Source organism: Desmodus rotundus, chromosome 10 (genome assembly GCF_022682495.2).
Source record: "Desmodus rotundus isolate HL8 chromosome 10, HLdesRot8A.1, whole genome shotgun sequence".
NCBI lineage: Eukaryota > Metazoa > Chordata > Mammalia > Chiroptera > Phyllostomidae > Desmodus > Desmodus rotundus.
This window is the reverse complement of record NC_071396.1, coordinates 82,601,422-82,620,375: the sequence shown is the minus strand read 5'-3', so window position 1 is coordinate 82,620,375 and position 18,954 is coordinate 82,601,422. Positions and strand designations below refer to the sequence as shown.

The following is an 18,954-nucleotide window of genomic DNA, read 5'->3' as shown; positions in this document are numbered from 1 at the left end:
TAGCTTGTATCACTTTGTGTTTTTCAGAAAGTAGTTCTATATACACAGATTATGGGAGGGTACATTGTAGGTTCCGTCATTTGACTGGTTTATCAGTAAAGAAAAATTTAGAGTATTTTACTAGTACAAATGAGACTTCTTTCAATAAGTCTGGTGTTAGAATGTTTCATATATATATATATATATATATATAATAAACAGAACTTCTTGTATTTTCGACAGATTCTGGAACAAACTATTTCATCTCATGAAATACTCAAATAGTCATTTTCATTATATAGGATGGTGTCAATATCCACTATTCATAAAATCCACAAAGTATGTATTGTGCCAAATATATTTTTCTAAGTTTTCACATGAGAGTAACTTAGATGACCATTTATTCACAAACTGAACTCTTCACTTAGCGAAAATGTTTAGTCTTTGCTCTAATATGGGCTGTATTGCAGTTCCAAGAATGGCTATAAAATCATGTATACATATATATTACACAGAAACACAAATACATATTATATATAGTATATATTCACAGAAAAGGAAATAATATATGCTATCATGTCTGGGAGAAAATTCAAAATCATTCCCATTTTACACAATGAGATATTGAGAAAAGATTAACTTTTAAAGTATTATAGTAGTTTGGTGTGAAATGGGTAACTCAGTTACCCAGCATGGGATCCCAGGTAGTGTCATGGAAAGAATATGGACTGAGTAGCCAGAGAGGTGTAGGTGTGAATGCCAGAGGTACCACTTACTAGTTATGAGAACTCGAGCAGGTTACGTACTCTCGCTGAACCCAATGCATTTATCTGTAATGGGGGCATATAACCCATCACAGGGAAGCCGTGGGGAACAGCCTAGAGCCTCTGCTCATGGCCTCACTAAACGGAAGCTATAGACATGGTGACGCTTTATGAAGACAAGAAACAGGTGATCACACATTCCTAGGAGGACAGAATGCCTTAGGAGTGTGTTTCTGAGGATTATTCTGAAGGGAGGAAATAGTGGAAAAGGAGTTACAGTTTGCTATAAAGATCCATAGTGCACGCACCACCTACAGTCCATGTACAGCTGTCACGAATTTTCACGCAGACTGGGCAGGTCTTGCAGCACAGGGTGAAACTTTCACCACCAGCTCCCTAGGAGTCCGACATGTCCCCCCACCTCTCAGAGGCAATTCACTGCAGGTGAATGTGGTGCATCGTCAGTGTAAGAGGGACACAGGAGGACTCTAGGGACTTGGATGGAATCTCTAGTGCATTTATGTCATAAGAAACTGTGGTCAGCAGCCACAATGAAATGGGAATGTGATTCTACAGTTGCACCAATTGAATGTTAACTTCATACAAAGACACTGGAGGAATAAAGAACTTTCATTTATGTGATGAGTATTCTTAGTGCATAATGGTTGTCATATAAGTTGACATGGACACATTTTTTAAAGACTAATGTTAAATCTGATTTTAAAAATATTTTTCTAAATATTCTAAAACAAAACTTAATGATTGATCATACTTTGTTGTAAGCATTAAGTACCTCTCATGTTTAAAAATTCTTAAAATTCATATGATCAGTGATATAGTACTGTATAGATAGAAGTGTTATGAGTTAGAATTCAGTGCCTGTTTTCATTAAATTATATAAGCAAAAGTACTCTCTATGCAAAAGCTCTATTGTATATACCATTTTAAAACAGGAATTTTTTTTCTTTCACCCACTCAAGTTTGTAAAACCTTAATATTTTATTTTAGGATTAACCTTTGCAACAAGACAAGGAGACCAAAATATTTAGGATAATGATATCATACCTTAATAACATTTAAAACTCCCACATTTGTTCTTTCATTCATTTGTATGTCAAACCAATTTCCCTCATTTCCAGAGATAAAGAAAATGACTGCCATCCAGTTAGCTGAGAACTCCTCATCCAAATCGATGACTCTGATTTGGAGCAGATTTGAATACAGAGCATTTTCATCGATTGTTATGGAATCCTGAAACAAAAAGGAAAAAAAAAAACCCTGAATACAAACAATGTGAGTCAAAGAATTATGCTAGACTTATTTTAAATGTTTAGAGTTAATCATTATTTAGAAAAAATATCTGCATTTATAGTCAGACTTTTAATCGTTCAAATATTTTTCTCTCTTTGCCTTATATAAACGAGCCTGGAGAAAGTGCATGTCTACATTTGGGTTGTATGTGACTATGGATAACATATACATCCGTAAATAAGATTGTTCAAATAAATGTTAGAGTGTGGTGAGTGAAAAATTATTACTTTCAAAGACAAATACTTACTGAGGACAGTTCCATATATGGGATGTTGTCGTTGACATCGAGGATTTTAATGCTGCATTCACACTCTGCTGACATACCATCTGCCCCACCATCTCGGTCTGAGCCTCTTACAGCAAGAGAATATTGGCCATATTGCTAAAATACACATGACAAACCACAGCACAGTTGACATAGACACTCTTTATTCTGTCTCTTGCAAAGTACCTTTAAAATGTTGGCTCATCAGTTACATAAATCTATGGTGGTGATAAGGGTAACACAGATTGTTGAAAACTCACAAACCTCACATGAATCAATTGAAAGTTTCCACTTCTAGTCCCCAAAATATTTATCCAGCCTCATTTTAAAAAAGCAACATTTCTTAAAGGCCTCATTCCTTATTCTATGCTCATGTTTGAAAATGTTTATAAAGGGTTGAGTGGGTCAAAATGATCAAGAGTAGAGAGATTAAGTTTTATCAAGATTTTTGGCTTAAAAATTCCTTACCTTTGATAATCAGGCCCTTATTATGGAAAAAATAAAGAGATAAAAATGGTTTGCACTTTGGGGGATGGTGGTGGCAGGTTGTGGCGGTGGAATTACTGATGATCTGTCTTCTTGATTCTACTCAATGGTGCTTAAATTTTTGGAAGCTGGTAAGGGCTATGACTGCTCTTCAGGAAGCACGCACAACTGCATTCTCATTTGAAAATGTGGTGTAATCTTAGGGGATTCATAGTTAGAGACATCTTGAGGTCTCTCCCTGGACCCCAGGTTAAGAATGTCGGCTCTGGTGGAGTCCCAGCAAATGCAGAGTTCCTTCCCTCTTCTAGCTCTTCACCACTAAAACTCTTTCGACATTAAAGAACTTTCACTGGGTTCTTTAAGAAAGTTTCAGAAATAGCTAATTAGTCAATTTCTTCTGATCGTAATGTTCAAACAAGTACAAAGGAGATATAGGTAACCTAGAAACTGATGGCATTTGGATCATTAAGAACTGCAAATATAATCTGATTTATCCTAAACTTCTAGATCCTTAACAGGAAACTGTCATTTTTAAATAACTATATTGAGCCCTGGCTGCTGTGGCTCAGTGGATTGAGTGAAAGCTTGTGAGCTGAAGGGTCGCCGGTTTGATTCCCAGTCAAGGCACACACCTGGGTTGCGGCAGGCCAGGTACTGGGTAGGGGGCAGGTGAGAGGCAAATGATCAGTATCTCTGGCACATTGCTGTTTCTCTCTCTCTCTTTCTCCCTCCCATTCCTCTCTCTAAAAGTAAATAAATCAAGTCTCTTGAAAAATTTAATAACTCTATGATTAATATTAACTTAAGGGTATTAGAAAATAAAACTTTGTCATTCATACCCCTACACTCTATAGGGTCAGCTATACTCTATTAACAGTAAAAGATAATGGAAAGTTGATATTTTTACATTAAGTTATGAGGCCACAGGGTATGGTAGAAAACATGTAATGTTAATTATAATCTGACAACAATCACTGATTGTTTTCTTATTTGTAAATGAAAACATTGATCTGGATGTTACTTAATTTTTAACCATGATTCTGTTTTTGTGATTCATTTCCCAAAGGAGTCAATGGGCTGTCAGTAGGTGCAGCACAGGAAGTAAAAGAAGACTTTTTTGTTGTCAAAAGAACTTAAAATACACTGTGTTAAAGAAAGGCAAAGTCACTTAGCCTGTAAAATTTCTTAGAGCGTCAGCCATGTTCATGCATTGTGACTTTCCAAGGTGGGGGGTGGAACAGCAAAATCCTGAAAGCATATTTTATGTACTCTCAGAATACAGTTTTCTTAATTTGAGGCAAATCCTAAGTAAGATTAAATGAAAACAAATGACAGTATAAAACGTATGTGAGGGATCCCCATATCTTCATTTTAAAGATATTTTTATGTAAAAACATTAGGTAATTAAAAATTAGAAATACAGTTCCTTTTTTTTTGTTTCTTAGGTACTCTTACTTTTAGTAATCAGTTCCTATGAACTAACATCTCATTAAAAGAAAAAGAGATTACCTCTCTGTCTAGAAAATTATTCATTGTTCGAATTTCTCCAGTGTATCTGTTGATAATAAACATGGGTGAATCAGAAGGTTCCTGGCTTATGATCTTGAAGGCTATTTTCGAGTTCAAATTATTGGGTTCATCCGCGTCAGTAGCATTGAGTCTCATCACCAGTGTATCTAGAACACGAGGAAAATTGGTTGTGATTGGACAGTGTGCATGTTTGGTACAACACAGCATATTGCTTTCTCAGCATGATGTTAGGGTTGGTTGGTTCCTACAATGTGCACTCTACCAGTTTTTCCTTCTCCTTCTCTAACGTAGTCATATATCAGCTCCTTTGCATAGCTTAGCATTGACGAAACATCACATTTTCCTAAGAACCTAGATATTGCTGATAGTTAGAAAACAAACAAAAGTTTTGTTCTGCCACTCCACTTTCTATTCTAGTATAATGGCATTGTTTTAAGGTCACTGTGGCGAAACAAAATGATATTAAGGTCAGACCAATAGTTTCTCAACTTTCTAGCACTTTTTCGATATACGACCTTGGCCTCAGTTTCCACATCTGTAAATGTGGATGACAGTAGGACAATCCTCTTTGAGTTCATGAGAAAATTAAGCAGCTTAAAGAGAGAAAATTATATACACTTCCTACTGAATAATGCATACTCAATAAATATATATTATTGTTCTGTTTTGTTTGGTTCCTAGTTTAGTGCTGGGTAACTAGGAATTTTAAAGACAAACTTGTTTAACTAGTTAGTTTGTCCTATCCCTCATCTTTACCTTTAGTCCTATAAGCAGTTTTGATGAAGAATGATCTGGAAGTCAATATGCACTTATGTACTTAAAGTTGATTACTTACTTGCATTAGAGTTTTCTTCTATTTGTCCTAGAAAAGTAGACATGGAAAACACTGGAGGGTTGTCATTTATATCCAAGACCCTAACTCTGAGCTCAAGAATCCTCTCCAAATCTTGGCCCTGTGCATTTAGAGCCCGGCAGTAAATCTAGAGAGAAATAAAAAGGAATAATTATACGATGCAACAAATAATACCTTTTTACTTTGGACACTATACTAGGCACTGTGTAACTAAAAGAAAAATAAGACTTTCAATGACAGGTAGCTTGATCAGTTACAAAAGGAAAACAACAGCACTGTGACGTCATAGGAGGATGTGATGATTGAGGTAGATCTTGAAAGAGAATTTCAACAGGTGGAGCTGGGAATTGGCTGGGTGTTCCAAGCAAAGGCATTCATGTGAGGAAGAAACAAAGTAATGAAAACTCAGTGTTTGAAGTCAGGAATGGGGACTATTGGGGTGGAGGCTGTGGTCACATGGAAAGTCACATGGGGGCTTCAAAGAAACAGCACTCATCAGTAGGTCCTGGCTATATGGGTGTTTGTATTATCGTTATTATTAGGTGTGCACATGAGTACAATATAATGGATACTATTTTAATTATTTGGCATATTTCATACAAAATGCACTGTGCTTTAACATGACCTAATAGGCTGGCATGCTCATTAGGAGAGTTTGTAGGACAACATCATGGAAAATGAGGCAGGAATGTTAATTTGGAATAGAAGACTAAAGAATGAAAATTGTCTTAAGAATACAGACAAGCAGTATGAGTGAAAGCAGCAAAGCTATTTTTAGAGGTATTTTTGGAGATGGATTGACAAGGTTTTACTAGAAGAGATTAAAAGGTGAAAAAAGGTTTTCTTTATTTCTTTATTTTTAATTTTGAGTATTAACAAGTGTGAACCATGATGGAAGCAACCTACAGTGCAGGCAGAAGAAATATGAAGTCAAAGTTAATAGAATAAGATTCCTCAACACCAGATAATTATGGGACAATTGAAACTCTCAAGACACATTTAAAAAAACACAGACAATTCATCTTGCTTTTGGATTTAACATAGACCATTTATTTCTGTGCAGGTGGAGAGAATCAATTATAGGAGTTTGTGGCAGAGAGACTCAGATTTTTTAATGAAATTGGCATGAGGTCAGCTGCTTAAAATAGGAATGAAGTTAAGGGTTTGAAGAGTAAACACTTAAGCTTTGTCACAGCTACTGTAAGGGACAGAGCAAGATTCTGTTAAAGAGGAACTAAGTCTTTCCAAGGCACAGCCTGTGCTCAGGTGAGCTTGAGCAATGCGCATTTATACTAAAGTGCGTCCACTCAGAGAAGGCTCCTGCAGTAGCTATAGGATCATTACTTGGCATTGGAGTTATCACAGACCAACATTCTCAACTGGATTAAAGAAAAAGAAGTAAAAGTTGAGTACTTGCCCTTCCACACAAATGCTCTAGCCTGCCACTGGGGCCAGACCCCAGGTTCGCATTTTTGCTAAGGCACTTAAGCAAAACACTCATCTGCCTCTCAGCCTTCTCTGTGTGTCTCTGGGTCACAGCTGCTCATGAATTAAGGGACAGCCAAAAACACCTATACTGAGACTCTTGAAATGAAGTGAAACATGAGCTGAAGTTGAGATAATCCAAAAGTAATTTAGGCCTGAACATATACTTGTATATTCACACTGCACCCACTTACAATGAAAAATGGAGTGACTTCTCGATCAACTATGGACGTTATGTTAATTTCACCAGTTTTTTTATTAACAACGAAGATTCCATAAGGTGGTTGGTCTATTCCTACTCCAGAGATGTGGTATGTAACTTGCTGGTTGGCCGCACAATCTGAATGAATCTGCAAAAAGAGAACATTTGAAAATATTACGGGATGCAAAATAAGTCTGTTATATTTGATATATAATTGCTGTCTTTTTTGAGTGGTATTGAGTGTTCTGTCCCTGTTATTTTGGGGGAAATTCAGGAGGTAGAGAATTACTTTACTAGATAAGTGGTGTAGTTACCAATCTAGCATTTTAGTGGTAACTGTTAATGTAATAGAAGAAATCCAATGTATTCCTACCAGAAAATAAAAAAGTAAAATATCACCCTAACACATCTAATCTATTAAATTATTCATGTATTTATTTGTTCCCTCATCATTTACAATTTGACTGTATTATTCTCAGGCTCTGTGCTAGCACTAGGTCTCGGGTAGGGAACTCCATGTCATCTCAAGGAGTAGACCAGTTGTTGTTACATTAACTTTGATCTTGCAATTCAAAAACATTTTTAAGTGTTTTAGAAGAAGATTGAAGTGGATTTATGTAGGTAAGAAAAGATATCTGACTGTGTGAAGGTCTTAATTCTAAAAATGGGGAGAATGTTTTAGCAGGAAAATAAGGAGGCAGTTTTATACAAATGGTTATAGAAACCAGGAAAGTTTTTTGAAATAAATTTTTGTATGGGAGTGTCTCTTGGTTATATCTATTGAAAGTGTTATGTTTGAATGTGTATCAGTGTACATACATGTATATATATTCATATATAAGTGAATCGGTGTGCGGGGATGTGTTTCTGAATGGGCATGTATGTGTACAAAGACATATAAAGGCAAGTGAAAAGAAAAAGATTACAAAAGAAGGCACATTGCGAATGTTCATAAACAAGCCAAAAGTAGGAATTTAATTCTAAAAGATTATGAGGCAGAAAGAGCATGCATTGAAATAGTTCCTCTAAATGTGCCAAGTGGTAAATTCATTACTTAAATCACTATAATTTTGAAATCTAGAGTTTAGGGTAACACATGATCATGTGTATTAATGTCACCAGTAAGCTGAGTCAGTGTTTCACTGTTTATGTGAGTGCCTAAAAATCTTAATTTATCCTTCTAATGGCTTCAGTTTTCAAAACCTGAATGAGTATTATTCTGTTTTATATCATATCTTCTCAGTGAGATATGTTCATAAAATATTTAAAAGACAGGTTCTTTTGAAACTTTAACTTCATCCATTTGATTTTTTATTTTATGTTTTGGGGTTGAGACTTACCTTGGCTATTGGATTCCTCTTTGAGTTGTCTTCTCCTTCACGACAGGCTGCAGCAAACTTGATCCATTCACGTTTTTGCCTTCGGATTGAATGCCACTTGATGGTGCCATTTTTAGTGTTATAATCCCTCACCTTGAATGGGCGGGTAAATAATGGTACCTATTAACTTGTATCCATAATTCACATTCCACTAAAGAATTGGTAGGAGGGGTAGTTGCAATGCCAGAAAGGATGCTTACGTGGGAAGATTGGTAATTTCGAAACTCTACTAATTTCAACATAACATTAACTTTACTTATAAGGATGAATTATTTTTGAGGTGGTGGCAGGGATGTGTTGTTGCTCCTGAACCATTTTCCTTGTTTTTGTATTGAAAAATTCAATTTATATATTACCTGGACTCGAAATTCGCTGTTAACTTCCACCACCACCTATAAAAATATGATAAACACAATATTTAATTTTTAAATGAATACTTTATAATTTATGTTAACAAATCATTAAAAAATCAAACAAACCTGAGTCATTAAAATTATTTTCTCAGTCTAGATAGCAGGTGGACTTGGTTTATCTCTCAGGTCTGATAATGATGCTAACTATTCTTTTTCTTTTAGTTTTTACTTTTCGATTTTGCTCTTCTTTTTTTCTCACTATACTTTTTAAATTTTTTTTCATCCTTAGTGCATGCAGATACTTGTAATCATGTAGGCGAGGATAATATAAGCTAGATCCCAGTGGGAATGAGAGTTGGAAAATTGGGTTCTCCTAGTAAATCCTGTGCCTGAAGAGCTGGAGATATTTAGTGATGTTCAACAATAAGTCATGATACCAAAACTTTTGACTAAAGTTTTAGCCCCGAATAGACTCAGATGGAAATAGAAAAATATATTTTGGGATGAAGAAAGAATATGAAGCAGCGAATATCCAGAAAGCCTCAAAATATTTGCTTCTTCACATTCTAATTGTAAGTAAATTATTTTCTAACATTCTTGAGAATCTTAAGATAACTTTTTACTTGCCTTGAAATATGAGAATATAAAGTTCTAAAATAAAAACAAATAATTTTCTCTATGTATAAATGAGCTCACATTTGATATTTTAGTGTTCACACTAAAGAAAGTCTATTGTGTAAATGCTTCCTTCCAAAGCAAGGAGAAGAAATTTCAGAGTGTTGGGACTAATCGCTAGGTAAGCAACTTTTGTTAGTATTGTCTCTTACATTAAATAAGTGAGCTAGTCAAGCGCAGCTCTGCCTACTTTCAGCTCAGCTCTGGTCTTGACCTTTATGTATTATTTATAGTGTTAAATCAGAGTGATTTAACTTATTTTCCTCTAAAAACCAAAGTCATTTTTCAAAAACACAAACACTTATGTATTGTTTAATACGTCAGCACACTTAAGACATTGTAAAACATCTTTCTAAAAAATTAGGTGTGGATTTGAAGGCTAGTTTGCATTTATTAAGTTTAAAATACACTTAGAATTAATGCAGTGTGAATTTTTAGTTTTTATTTCTCCCTGTATAAGTCATTTTTAATATCTACTTGAATTATTTTTAGAATTGCAAAGTATAAAAACTATTATTGTAAAGAGGCTTTACCTGTTTTACTAAAAAAATAAAATTATGGTTTGCACTCTGGCCAGTGTGGCTCAGATGGTTTGGCGTCATCTCCCAAACCAAAGGTCACGGGTTCAATTCTCAGGGCACATGCTTAGGTTTCAGGTTGGGTCCCTGCTCATGGCACATACAAAAGGCAACCAATTGATGACTCTCTTGTACTGATGTATCTCTCCCTCTCTTTCTCCTTCCCTTCCCCTTTCCCTAAAATCTGTAACAGTGTCTGTGGGTGAGGATTCAAAAAAATTACGATTTGCACCTTAAAAAGGCTAAAAATTGCCCTGGCTGGTGTGGCTCAGTGGATTGCTGACCTTTGAACCAGAGGGTCGTTGGTTTGATTCCCAGTCGGGCACATGAATGGGTTGTGCGCTAGGTCCCCAGTGGGGGCTGTTTGAGAGGTGACCACACACTGATGTTTCTCTCCCACTCTTCCTCCCTCCCTTCCCCTCTCTCTAAAAATAAATAAATAAAATCTTTAAAAAATACTAATAGTATTTCAGTACTATTAAAATTAGTACTATTTTTATTTAGTAAAAATTAGTACTTTTTGAATACTAATTTCAAAATATAGTAAATAACTTTTATAGTAAGTTTTAATTTCACCATTAAATTGAAATAAATTTTAATGTCTAAGTACACAATTTTTTAAAAATTGCTTTAATTGATAATTTAATAAAAATTGTATTATGATCAATATGAGTAATTTAAAAAGCCAATATTTTTATTATATGAGTTATATACTCATGGTATATATTTAATGTTAATCATTATGATTATCACCATTACAGTTCAACAAATGATAGCCAAGTACTAGACAACATATTTAGAGAAATCCATTCATTTAATTTTCAAAGTCCACATGATCAAAACTATAATAATCTTAATTTTACAGATGAGGAAATTGAGGTTTCCATATTAATGATTAAATACAATCCAATACAATTCAGCCTAAATTTGTGCTTGAGGTGTGGGTTTTACAATTAAATGCAAGATAGTCTATTTATGTTAATTACTACATAAAATATACTACAGAGGAGTGACATTAAAATTTGAGAATTCAAAAATAAATCCCAACTTTCCTCTAATCTCATATTATCCTTGCGATTAGGAATGTTCACAAACAAGAACAACAACAGTAATAGTCATACTAGGGGAGGGAGAGGAAGAAAAGCAAAGGACCAAATGGTTTGGACAAGGAAATGAAATACTATTGTAGAGTACTGCTTGGGTGCAGAGTTGGAATGATGTTAATTCACCTGGGTGCTTCTTGCTACCTTGAACTCATGAACACTTACTCCTCTTATTTGTGGGTGTTGGGGGTGGATGTGGGGACACCACATTTGTCTGTTTGGAAGCCTATTCTTCATCACTACAGGATTGTGTATTCACCTCCTCTCTCTCTTGTGCTTCCCTCACCACAGTGAAGTGTCAGTGCCTCCATTTGTTTTGGAGAACCATGCCAGAGGCCACTAACCTTCTCACTTTATGAACCTGGGTCGTTCTTTTTGCCATGAGAGGCAACTTAGGCAGAAGACCAAGTAGGTTTCACTGTATAGTCAGGCTCTCAATTGGATTAGCAATTAGAAAGCTGCCAGGTCTTCTTAAAAATACATTCTGCTGACATATCCATAGTGCCTTTTGCTCGGAGTGTAAAATAAAATTGGAAACAAAGTCATTCTTTGACCTTTAAGCCAAATGATGAGATTCAAGGAGCATTAGGTAGACTCAGAAAATGTTCACTGTACTACCAACATTCTCTGATCTTTAGTTTTCTCATTCATAAAATGATAGGCATTGACTATATTGCATACAGTTACTTTTTGAATTCTAATACCAAATCTCTGTGCAGTAGGAAAATATTGTAGTTTCTTGATCGTGAGAAAGACGTGATAAAGTTGTGGATTTTAATGAATCCTCTGATAACAATTGATGGAAGTGGTGGGAAGAGGCAGTGATTATTACAGGCAACCAGCAGTTGAATTCCTACAACCAGTCAGTCCAGACATGAGACTGGGAGAGATCCACGGAGAGATACAGCTGGATCAAAATGGACAGGTTGGAGAACAAGTGGTGTGTGGGTGTAATGAGAGGGAGAATCTGAGACCACTGCAGTTACAAACTAGGAGATGAGGAGCAAGGCAGAAGCACAATCAGGGGTGGAACACATCCAGTGTGGGATGCCAGAGCAATGTCTGGTGAAGATGATTAGGAATTTGAAATATGTGTCAGCACCGTGAACTAATGTTTAGGCCTGATACACAGATTTGAGGGACACCAGCTCAGGTAGAATGGTTGGAATCATGGGAGAATTTGAAATCCCTAAAGTAGAGAACACAGGAAAGAAATAGCCCATGGCTGAGGATGAATCCAGGGGAACTCCTGCATTTATGTAACTGGGAACCATGACAATAAACAAGAAACATCAAAAGAGAGAAGAGAAGTGGCCAAAGAAATAGGAGGAAAATATAATGCAATGTCATGGGTGTCAAAGGAAGGAGAATTGAAAGACAGATAGACTGTCAGCAAGTGTCAGATGATATACAAAAGTTGAGCAGAGTGAATCCTGAGAAACTCTGAGTGTTTCTGTGACTTCAGGAGAATGCTTTCAGTTGGATGGAATTGGCCCTTCCTGACTGATGAGGCATGTGGAACACATGGAGGAGAAGAGGACGTAAGGATGCCACTTTTTTTTTAGAAATTTGGTGACATGAGGAAATAGAATTGATAGTAGAATAAGATGCTGTGTCCAGGGAGATATTTGGGACAGGGAGAGGTGGATTTTTCAAAGTACAATAGTAGGAAAGTGGGAGATTTTGATTTGAAACAGGAGAGGTTGAGAAAGCACTTGCTGGAGGTATGTGATGAGCAGGAGAGAAGCAGCAGAGAGAAAGGGCTTTGAAGACAGGGGATAAGGAAGATGAAATGATGGAGATAAAATCAGTTGATTAGGACAGGGAAATTGAAGGATATCACACTGGATGACCCAGAACTAGGGTAAGGATAAAATTGTTTTCTGGTAATTAGGGGAGTAATACCGATTCCGAAATAATTTGGAAATACACCCTGTGGAGGCTGTCAAGACTTACTTAGAGATGAATACAGGGGTAGTCAAACGCACTGAGTACCTCTTAGCCTCTCGCCCCTTGGATATGGGTATTGGGGTAAGTTACTCTGTCCTCTTCTCTATATGAGACTAAAAGCCCTTTTAGTGCTAAAATTCTGACAGCACTGAATAATCACTTGAAGTGAATCCACAATGACAATTCCCATCATCTATATTTTAGAAGCCAATCCACATATATTTTTTTAAAGCGAAACCCAACAACCACAGGATACAAGATCACATGCTAGTTTCAATGAATCAATAATTATATCATTTTTAGTTCTTTTCTCTTAATACAGAGTTTACATTTCTTTACTGTAACAATAATTGTCTTGCAAGTAGTAATTTATAATTTTATAAGGAATACCTCTTGCATTTATTTAATAATTGTGAGGTGGTCTTCCAGTTACTTGGCATTTCTTTGTTAAGTATCCCTTTGTAACATATTTAAGTGTTATAGTCATCACAAGAATGAACTTGAGACAAAGCTAAAATATAAAAGATAGCTTCTTTTAAAGAACCTCTTTTGTATTTCCTCTTTATTGCTTGCACAAAAGCTAGCAGTCTGCAGTTGACTTCTTGATAGGTTGACTTCTCTTATTTGTTCATTGGTTTATTTATTTGACAAATAATATATTGAATGTGTATTGTGTAGATCCAAGGCTGTAATAAAACCTTTAAACGACTGAAGTGCTAAAAATACTGTGGTAAGCCTTAGATGAAATGTAAAGTTAGTGTAATACTATATCATAAAAATATGTTAGGGAAACTCAACATGATTATTTCCCTGTTTAATACCTTGACAATTTTTGGAGTGTAGGGGAAGGAAAATATAAACTCTACAAAAATTCCCTTCTGATGCCTCTATGTTGTGTGACTAGGTGCCTACTGAGCAATCTTGCATTGGTGCAAAGCACTATGTAAGGTACAAATGTGAATCAGACAGAACATGCCCTCAAATAACTTACGGTCACGTAGTTTTATGAGCAACAGACAGCCATTATTTTGTGGGGATGCGGTTTTTCATTAGACAGTGTAAAGGACTGACTGAGCTCTATTCTCACAGACCAGTTGAGAGCACAATCAGCAGCCAATAGCATTTAAATGACTTTGACCCACCCAAGTCCATTAAAGGAAATTGCATGCCAAGCACTGTCAGCAGGGGTGGTGACCCAGCATTCTGTATGGGTGCTCCCTTACTGACAGGAGCAAAGCGAGCCTAATTGCACTGCCAGGCACGCCTCCTGCTTGCACGTTAGGCGATGACTGTTAGGACATGGGAGCATTCAGCAACAATGTCCTTGAATAATGCATGGTGAAGAGTTATCAGGAGTTCAGTGCTCTGGGTGTAGACAAGAGTGTTGTTTTTCTGGACCCATGAGGCCTGTTAAATAGGTGTGTCTTGTCCGTTTGGGGCCAAGTCTTTAGATTTATCAAGGCCGCAATTTTTAGCGCTTTGGGTTTTTCTATTGCCTAGTTCAGGCATGGCAAGGTGTTTTCCTCTGTGGCAATGGAAACTAATTAAATGATGATAAATGTGTGCTGTCCATTTGCATGAAGTGTCTAGAAGATGCTGGTCTTAACTGTGCCATGAAATCTGCAGTTAAGAGCCCCCTGTAAATGGAAATGATTTTGCTTAAATACAATTTACAAATTCTACTAAACAGGTGAACAGAAATACTGTTTCCATTTTTTACAAAATATTTACTGAAATACTAATATTTATTTATATAGTGTGTGCTCCAGAAATCACTAGGAGTTTGTTAATTCTTCCTTCTCACCATCAGAGAACATAAATACAGGAAATTAACATGTCCATTTCAAATAAGTTGATGAACTATGTAATAAAGTATATACAGGGGTGGGACCAAGTATGTTTACCATTTTAATACAAATAAATAATACAATAATTAATAAATAATAATACAAGAATAAAATCTCTGCTTAACTTTTTCATGACTGTAAACCTACTTTTGCCCACACCTGTATTACTTTTGTGTATTTTTGTCCAAGTGCTGATAAATAGTCAGATAAACTCCTGCTTAAATAATAAATAATTTCAGCTAAGTTCAAAGTGTGGACTTAATTTATCAGGTGGTCACAGGACTTTTTGAGAAAGGAAATATTAACCATGAAAATAGAAGAAGCTAGGCTGATACGATGTACTGAAGAAATTGGATCACCTTTGGTACTAGATAAAGATAAATTTATTTGAGTTCTTTGCTGCAGAAGTTCGCTTTCTAGAAAAAAGTACCTTGAAAGTATATTGGTTGTACTCATTGGACTTAAGAAATGTACAAGTTTTAGAAATCACTAGAACTACAAAAATTCCACTGGTTCTGTTTTGCTTTCCCACAGTGACCATGACACACCTCCTACCATCATCACAAACACTCTCAGAGACTCCTGGTACTTGGTGCATAACTTACTTTGTTCCCTAGCTTAGAATAGCCCCCCATACACTAATTTCATGGAAACAAAAAAGGGCAAAAAATTAATGCAGATCAAATAACATTTATTGGACTTGCTGTGTTATAACAGGTATAAGCTATTTTCTTTCCACAGTCTTGTCTGAAGGGAATAATCCTGTGGCAATATGGACCACTGCAAAAGCCCCTTCTTCATTTTTATCCTCCCAGCTCTAACCCACAGGTTGAACAAGGCCTATACCTTCAGGATATCGAGCAGACTACACAACATAGCTGCAATAGATGGCTGCCGCCTCTCAGATGGACTGGCATTAAAGGCACTACCAGTTTAAATGCCTTAATGGTATTCAAAATTGTCCAACTATGCTCCCTACTGTGGGTGTTCACTTATCAACTTTGAGAAGAGAAGAATATAAAGGCTTTACATAAATTTCTCTCTCTCTCTCTCCCTTTTTTTTTTTTTTGTAAATGTGAACATTCACAGTGAGTAGCAGAAAGGTAAGTGAAAGAGTCTTCTATAGGGGTGGTTAGCTTTCAGGGAAAAAAAAATATTTTAAAGCAAAAATAGACTACACAACTCCAAAAGACACTTATCCAAATCAAATGGTTAAATCATTAGTGAAAATAAATTATGATTTTCCAAACCTTAGAAAGTGAAATGCTTTATAAAAGTGTTATAATAATGTAAAAATGAAACATTTGAATTCATCATAGAGTAAGTTCTTTGAGAAATCATTTTCATAAGGCATATAAGAAACTTGTGATTAATTCTAAAGTAAGATATGGCAAAAGAAACAAACAAACCATTCGCACACAAAAAAAACCTATCTAGACTCAAAAAATATAGTAAAAGTGCCCAGAAACCTCTGTACAAAGAGAGAAATTTCACTACATGATTTTGATAAAATGATACATTTTACTGAAGAATGACTAATTGGAAAATGGCTCTTTAAAGAAATTTTATAGGATGTAATTAAAAATGATCATAAATATAATCAAATAAGGTATCTTATAGACTTATGAATGTATATAAGCATCTGAGTAAATAATCAACTATAACTATTATAGGCCTTAAAAGATCAAATTTATATAAAATTAAAAGTGAAAGTATTTTATTATTTCACAATGTACAAATGCTCCTCTATTCAAATGACAAACTGCATGATGCTCATTAATCCCTACCACATCCCAAGTTATGATATCAACTGATCCTAAAGATCCATTAGAAAGTCCACGGAGTAGAGGTCATGTTTAAAGGTCAACTTAGAACTAAAGCGGCCAGCTTATTGATGTTTATTGACAACTAAATTCATTGGTTATGATGTGTCTTAATTAATAAACTGAATTAAAGCTAATCTTGAATCAAAGATCTAACTTGTTATGATAGAAACCCAACACTCCAGTTAAAACTTAAGGAAGCAGAAACAAACATGAACCACAGTTCTACGTGCATCCTGTCAGATTGGATCAGGATTTAACTGACACTTGCCTCTTTCCATTACATTAACTTTACTGTTAGGGAGACTGTGGTTCAGAAATTTGTGGTATGAGTGAAATTGATGCAACACACAGGTGCTGTACTTAGAATTAACTTTAAAAAGACAAAACTAATAATGTGAAAAGGGGACAATGGTATGACTTTTTATTACATATGTCTGATAATTACTGTGCAACTTGTATATCATAGTCATAACTGATTTTCTATTAATAAGAACCAGTATTGTAATAATTACATTTCTAATTATAGCCATTCCTTCACTTACTATGTCATTTATAAACCTACCATACCACCATTTTTTTGAAATAAAAATATTGTTTTGAATAAATTCAGAGTTTAGCAATGTGGGACTTTCCATATTAGTGATGGGTATCCCAGGCACATATAGAACCAATGAGGTTATCTTCGTAGTGAGGCCAGTCACAAATTGCTGATTTTAGTTCATAGGGACCCTATTCTTATGTTTTAAAAACTGTAGTAGGTCTATCAGCAAAGATACCAAAAGAGTGTAAAAATGTCTAAATTAAAAATTAGGACACGTCTGTGATATTACATTAAAAGCCCAGCTGCAAAAGACAATTTGAACAACAAAGTGCTATTAAAGAGTGAGATGACTCCCCCAAATTTCATATTTTCTCAGAATGACATAGCAATGACATTGTCAGAGATTTCATCTGATCAGTTGACACTGATGAATTAATACGATCCTGAGTCTTCAATTAAAGAGAGAAACACTACTTAAAAATCTAGTTCATAAAATCACATTGTCATTAAGAAATTTTAGTGGGTTTATATTAGAAATAACACTAAACAACATTTTCTAAAAAGTACTCAGTTGCTGACAACGAGAGTGATCATGAAGGGTTTTTAACAGAATCCACTCACCAGAAAAATGAACAGCACTGCAGCTGTTCCGAAGTGCCAGTCCATCGCTGCTGGGTGCTCTCACATCCAAGACCAGGGCAGTGCTGTCTGTTCTTCTCTGTTCTTTTTCTTTCCCCCCGATCAGCTGATGTCTGATTAAAACAACTTCTCAGTAGATGTTCTACATGCAGGCTTTGAGGTGTTTCTGCCTTTGCTGGGAGAAAGACTGAAGGTAGGTATAACCAGTCTAGATCCCCACCCTAAAAACTTGGGCTGGTCTCCTGAAGATGCTTAACAAGATCATCCTTGCTTCCAGCTAAAAGATAGGGACACACCCTTCTTCAGGCCAAAAGGCAGCTCTCTGTAGGGGATGGCATATTCATTCCTTTACTGAAGGTTTTCAGGGCAGGCCTTTAAAATGATCAGGAGTATAGAGAATGATGCAATTGATAGGGGCTTTTCATACTAAGCTCTATTCACAGGTTGTTTAGGTTCTTTCCCTATTAAAAGCCAAGCAGAGTCTGTATGTGAGCTTATAGTATTCCAAGAGCATTATCTGGCCCATGCTCATAGCCACTCAGGACACAGTAGAAAAGTATAAACTTTCCTATTCAACTGATGTTAGGAAATATCCAGTCACTTTCAAAGTTGTTCTTTATGAGGCAGAAAATTTGCTACTCTTAACAGTGAGAATTTTTTTTAAAACATCAGTTCATCAAGCAAAATTCTGATACTTACAATCATAAGGTCCTCTGCTTTTAAGTGACCAGCCTAAGTCCAGAGATGTCTCTGTTTTTGGCTCTAAATGATTATCTTCTCTCCCCAACAATTTTTCTCTCTTTCAAGTTTTGCCTTTTTCAAAGGCAGTAAAATAAACTAAAATACCACTAAATCAAATTAAAAGTAAACAATCAAAACCTCCAGTTAAAATCCCGTTGATAATTTTTAAGATGAGGATCTGTGCCTGAAATACTTATGGACACACAGAAGCTGCTCTTCAGGTGAGGTGGGTTAAAAGTCAGTGACGATTCCCAAGCACAGAGCCAAGGATCAGTATAGGGAGCCAATTAGAACACCGGGAATGCAGTGAAGAGACAGCTGCCCACACATGCAAATGGGAAACCGAGCAGCCCTGAGTTTGTGAAATAAATAGTGACTCCCACAAGGCAGGCAGCATTTGACAGTGTTCTCGGGATATGTGCTCTTCAAGTCCTAATGTGAGGTATG

At 35.8% G+C, this 18,954-nt stretch overlaps 1 protein-coding gene across 1 annotated transcript in view; it reads right to left on the bottom strand.

The window, feature by feature from the left end:
- Positions 1 to 18,020, bottom strand: part of LOC112322897 (desmoglein-1-like) — a 38,455-nt gene extending 20,435 nt beyond the window's left edge. Inside the window, exons 1-8 of the mRNA XM_024580548.4 lie at positions 17,749 to 18,020; positions 8,611 to 8,646; positions 8,216 to 8,347; positions 6,868 to 7,023; positions 5,171 to 5,315; positions 4,315 to 4,481; positions 2,302 to 2,436; positions 1,809 to 1,994 (exon numbers count right to left, since the gene is read on the bottom strand). Of these exons, the coding sequence (XP_024436316.2) occupies positions 1,809 to 1,994; positions 2,302 to 2,436; positions 4,315 to 4,481; positions 5,171 to 5,315; positions 6,868 to 7,023; positions 8,216 to 8,347; positions 8,611 to 8,646; positions 17,749 to 17,793 (1,002 nt within the window). The 5' untranslated portion in view covers positions 17,794 to 18,020. The remainder of the gene's footprint in view (positions 1 to 1,808; positions 1,995 to 2,301; positions 2,437 to 4,314; positions 4,482 to 5,170; positions 5,316 to 6,867; positions 7,024 to 8,215; positions 8,348 to 8,610; positions 8,647 to 17,748) is intronic.
- Positions 18,021 to 18,954: the final 934 nt, after the last annotated feature.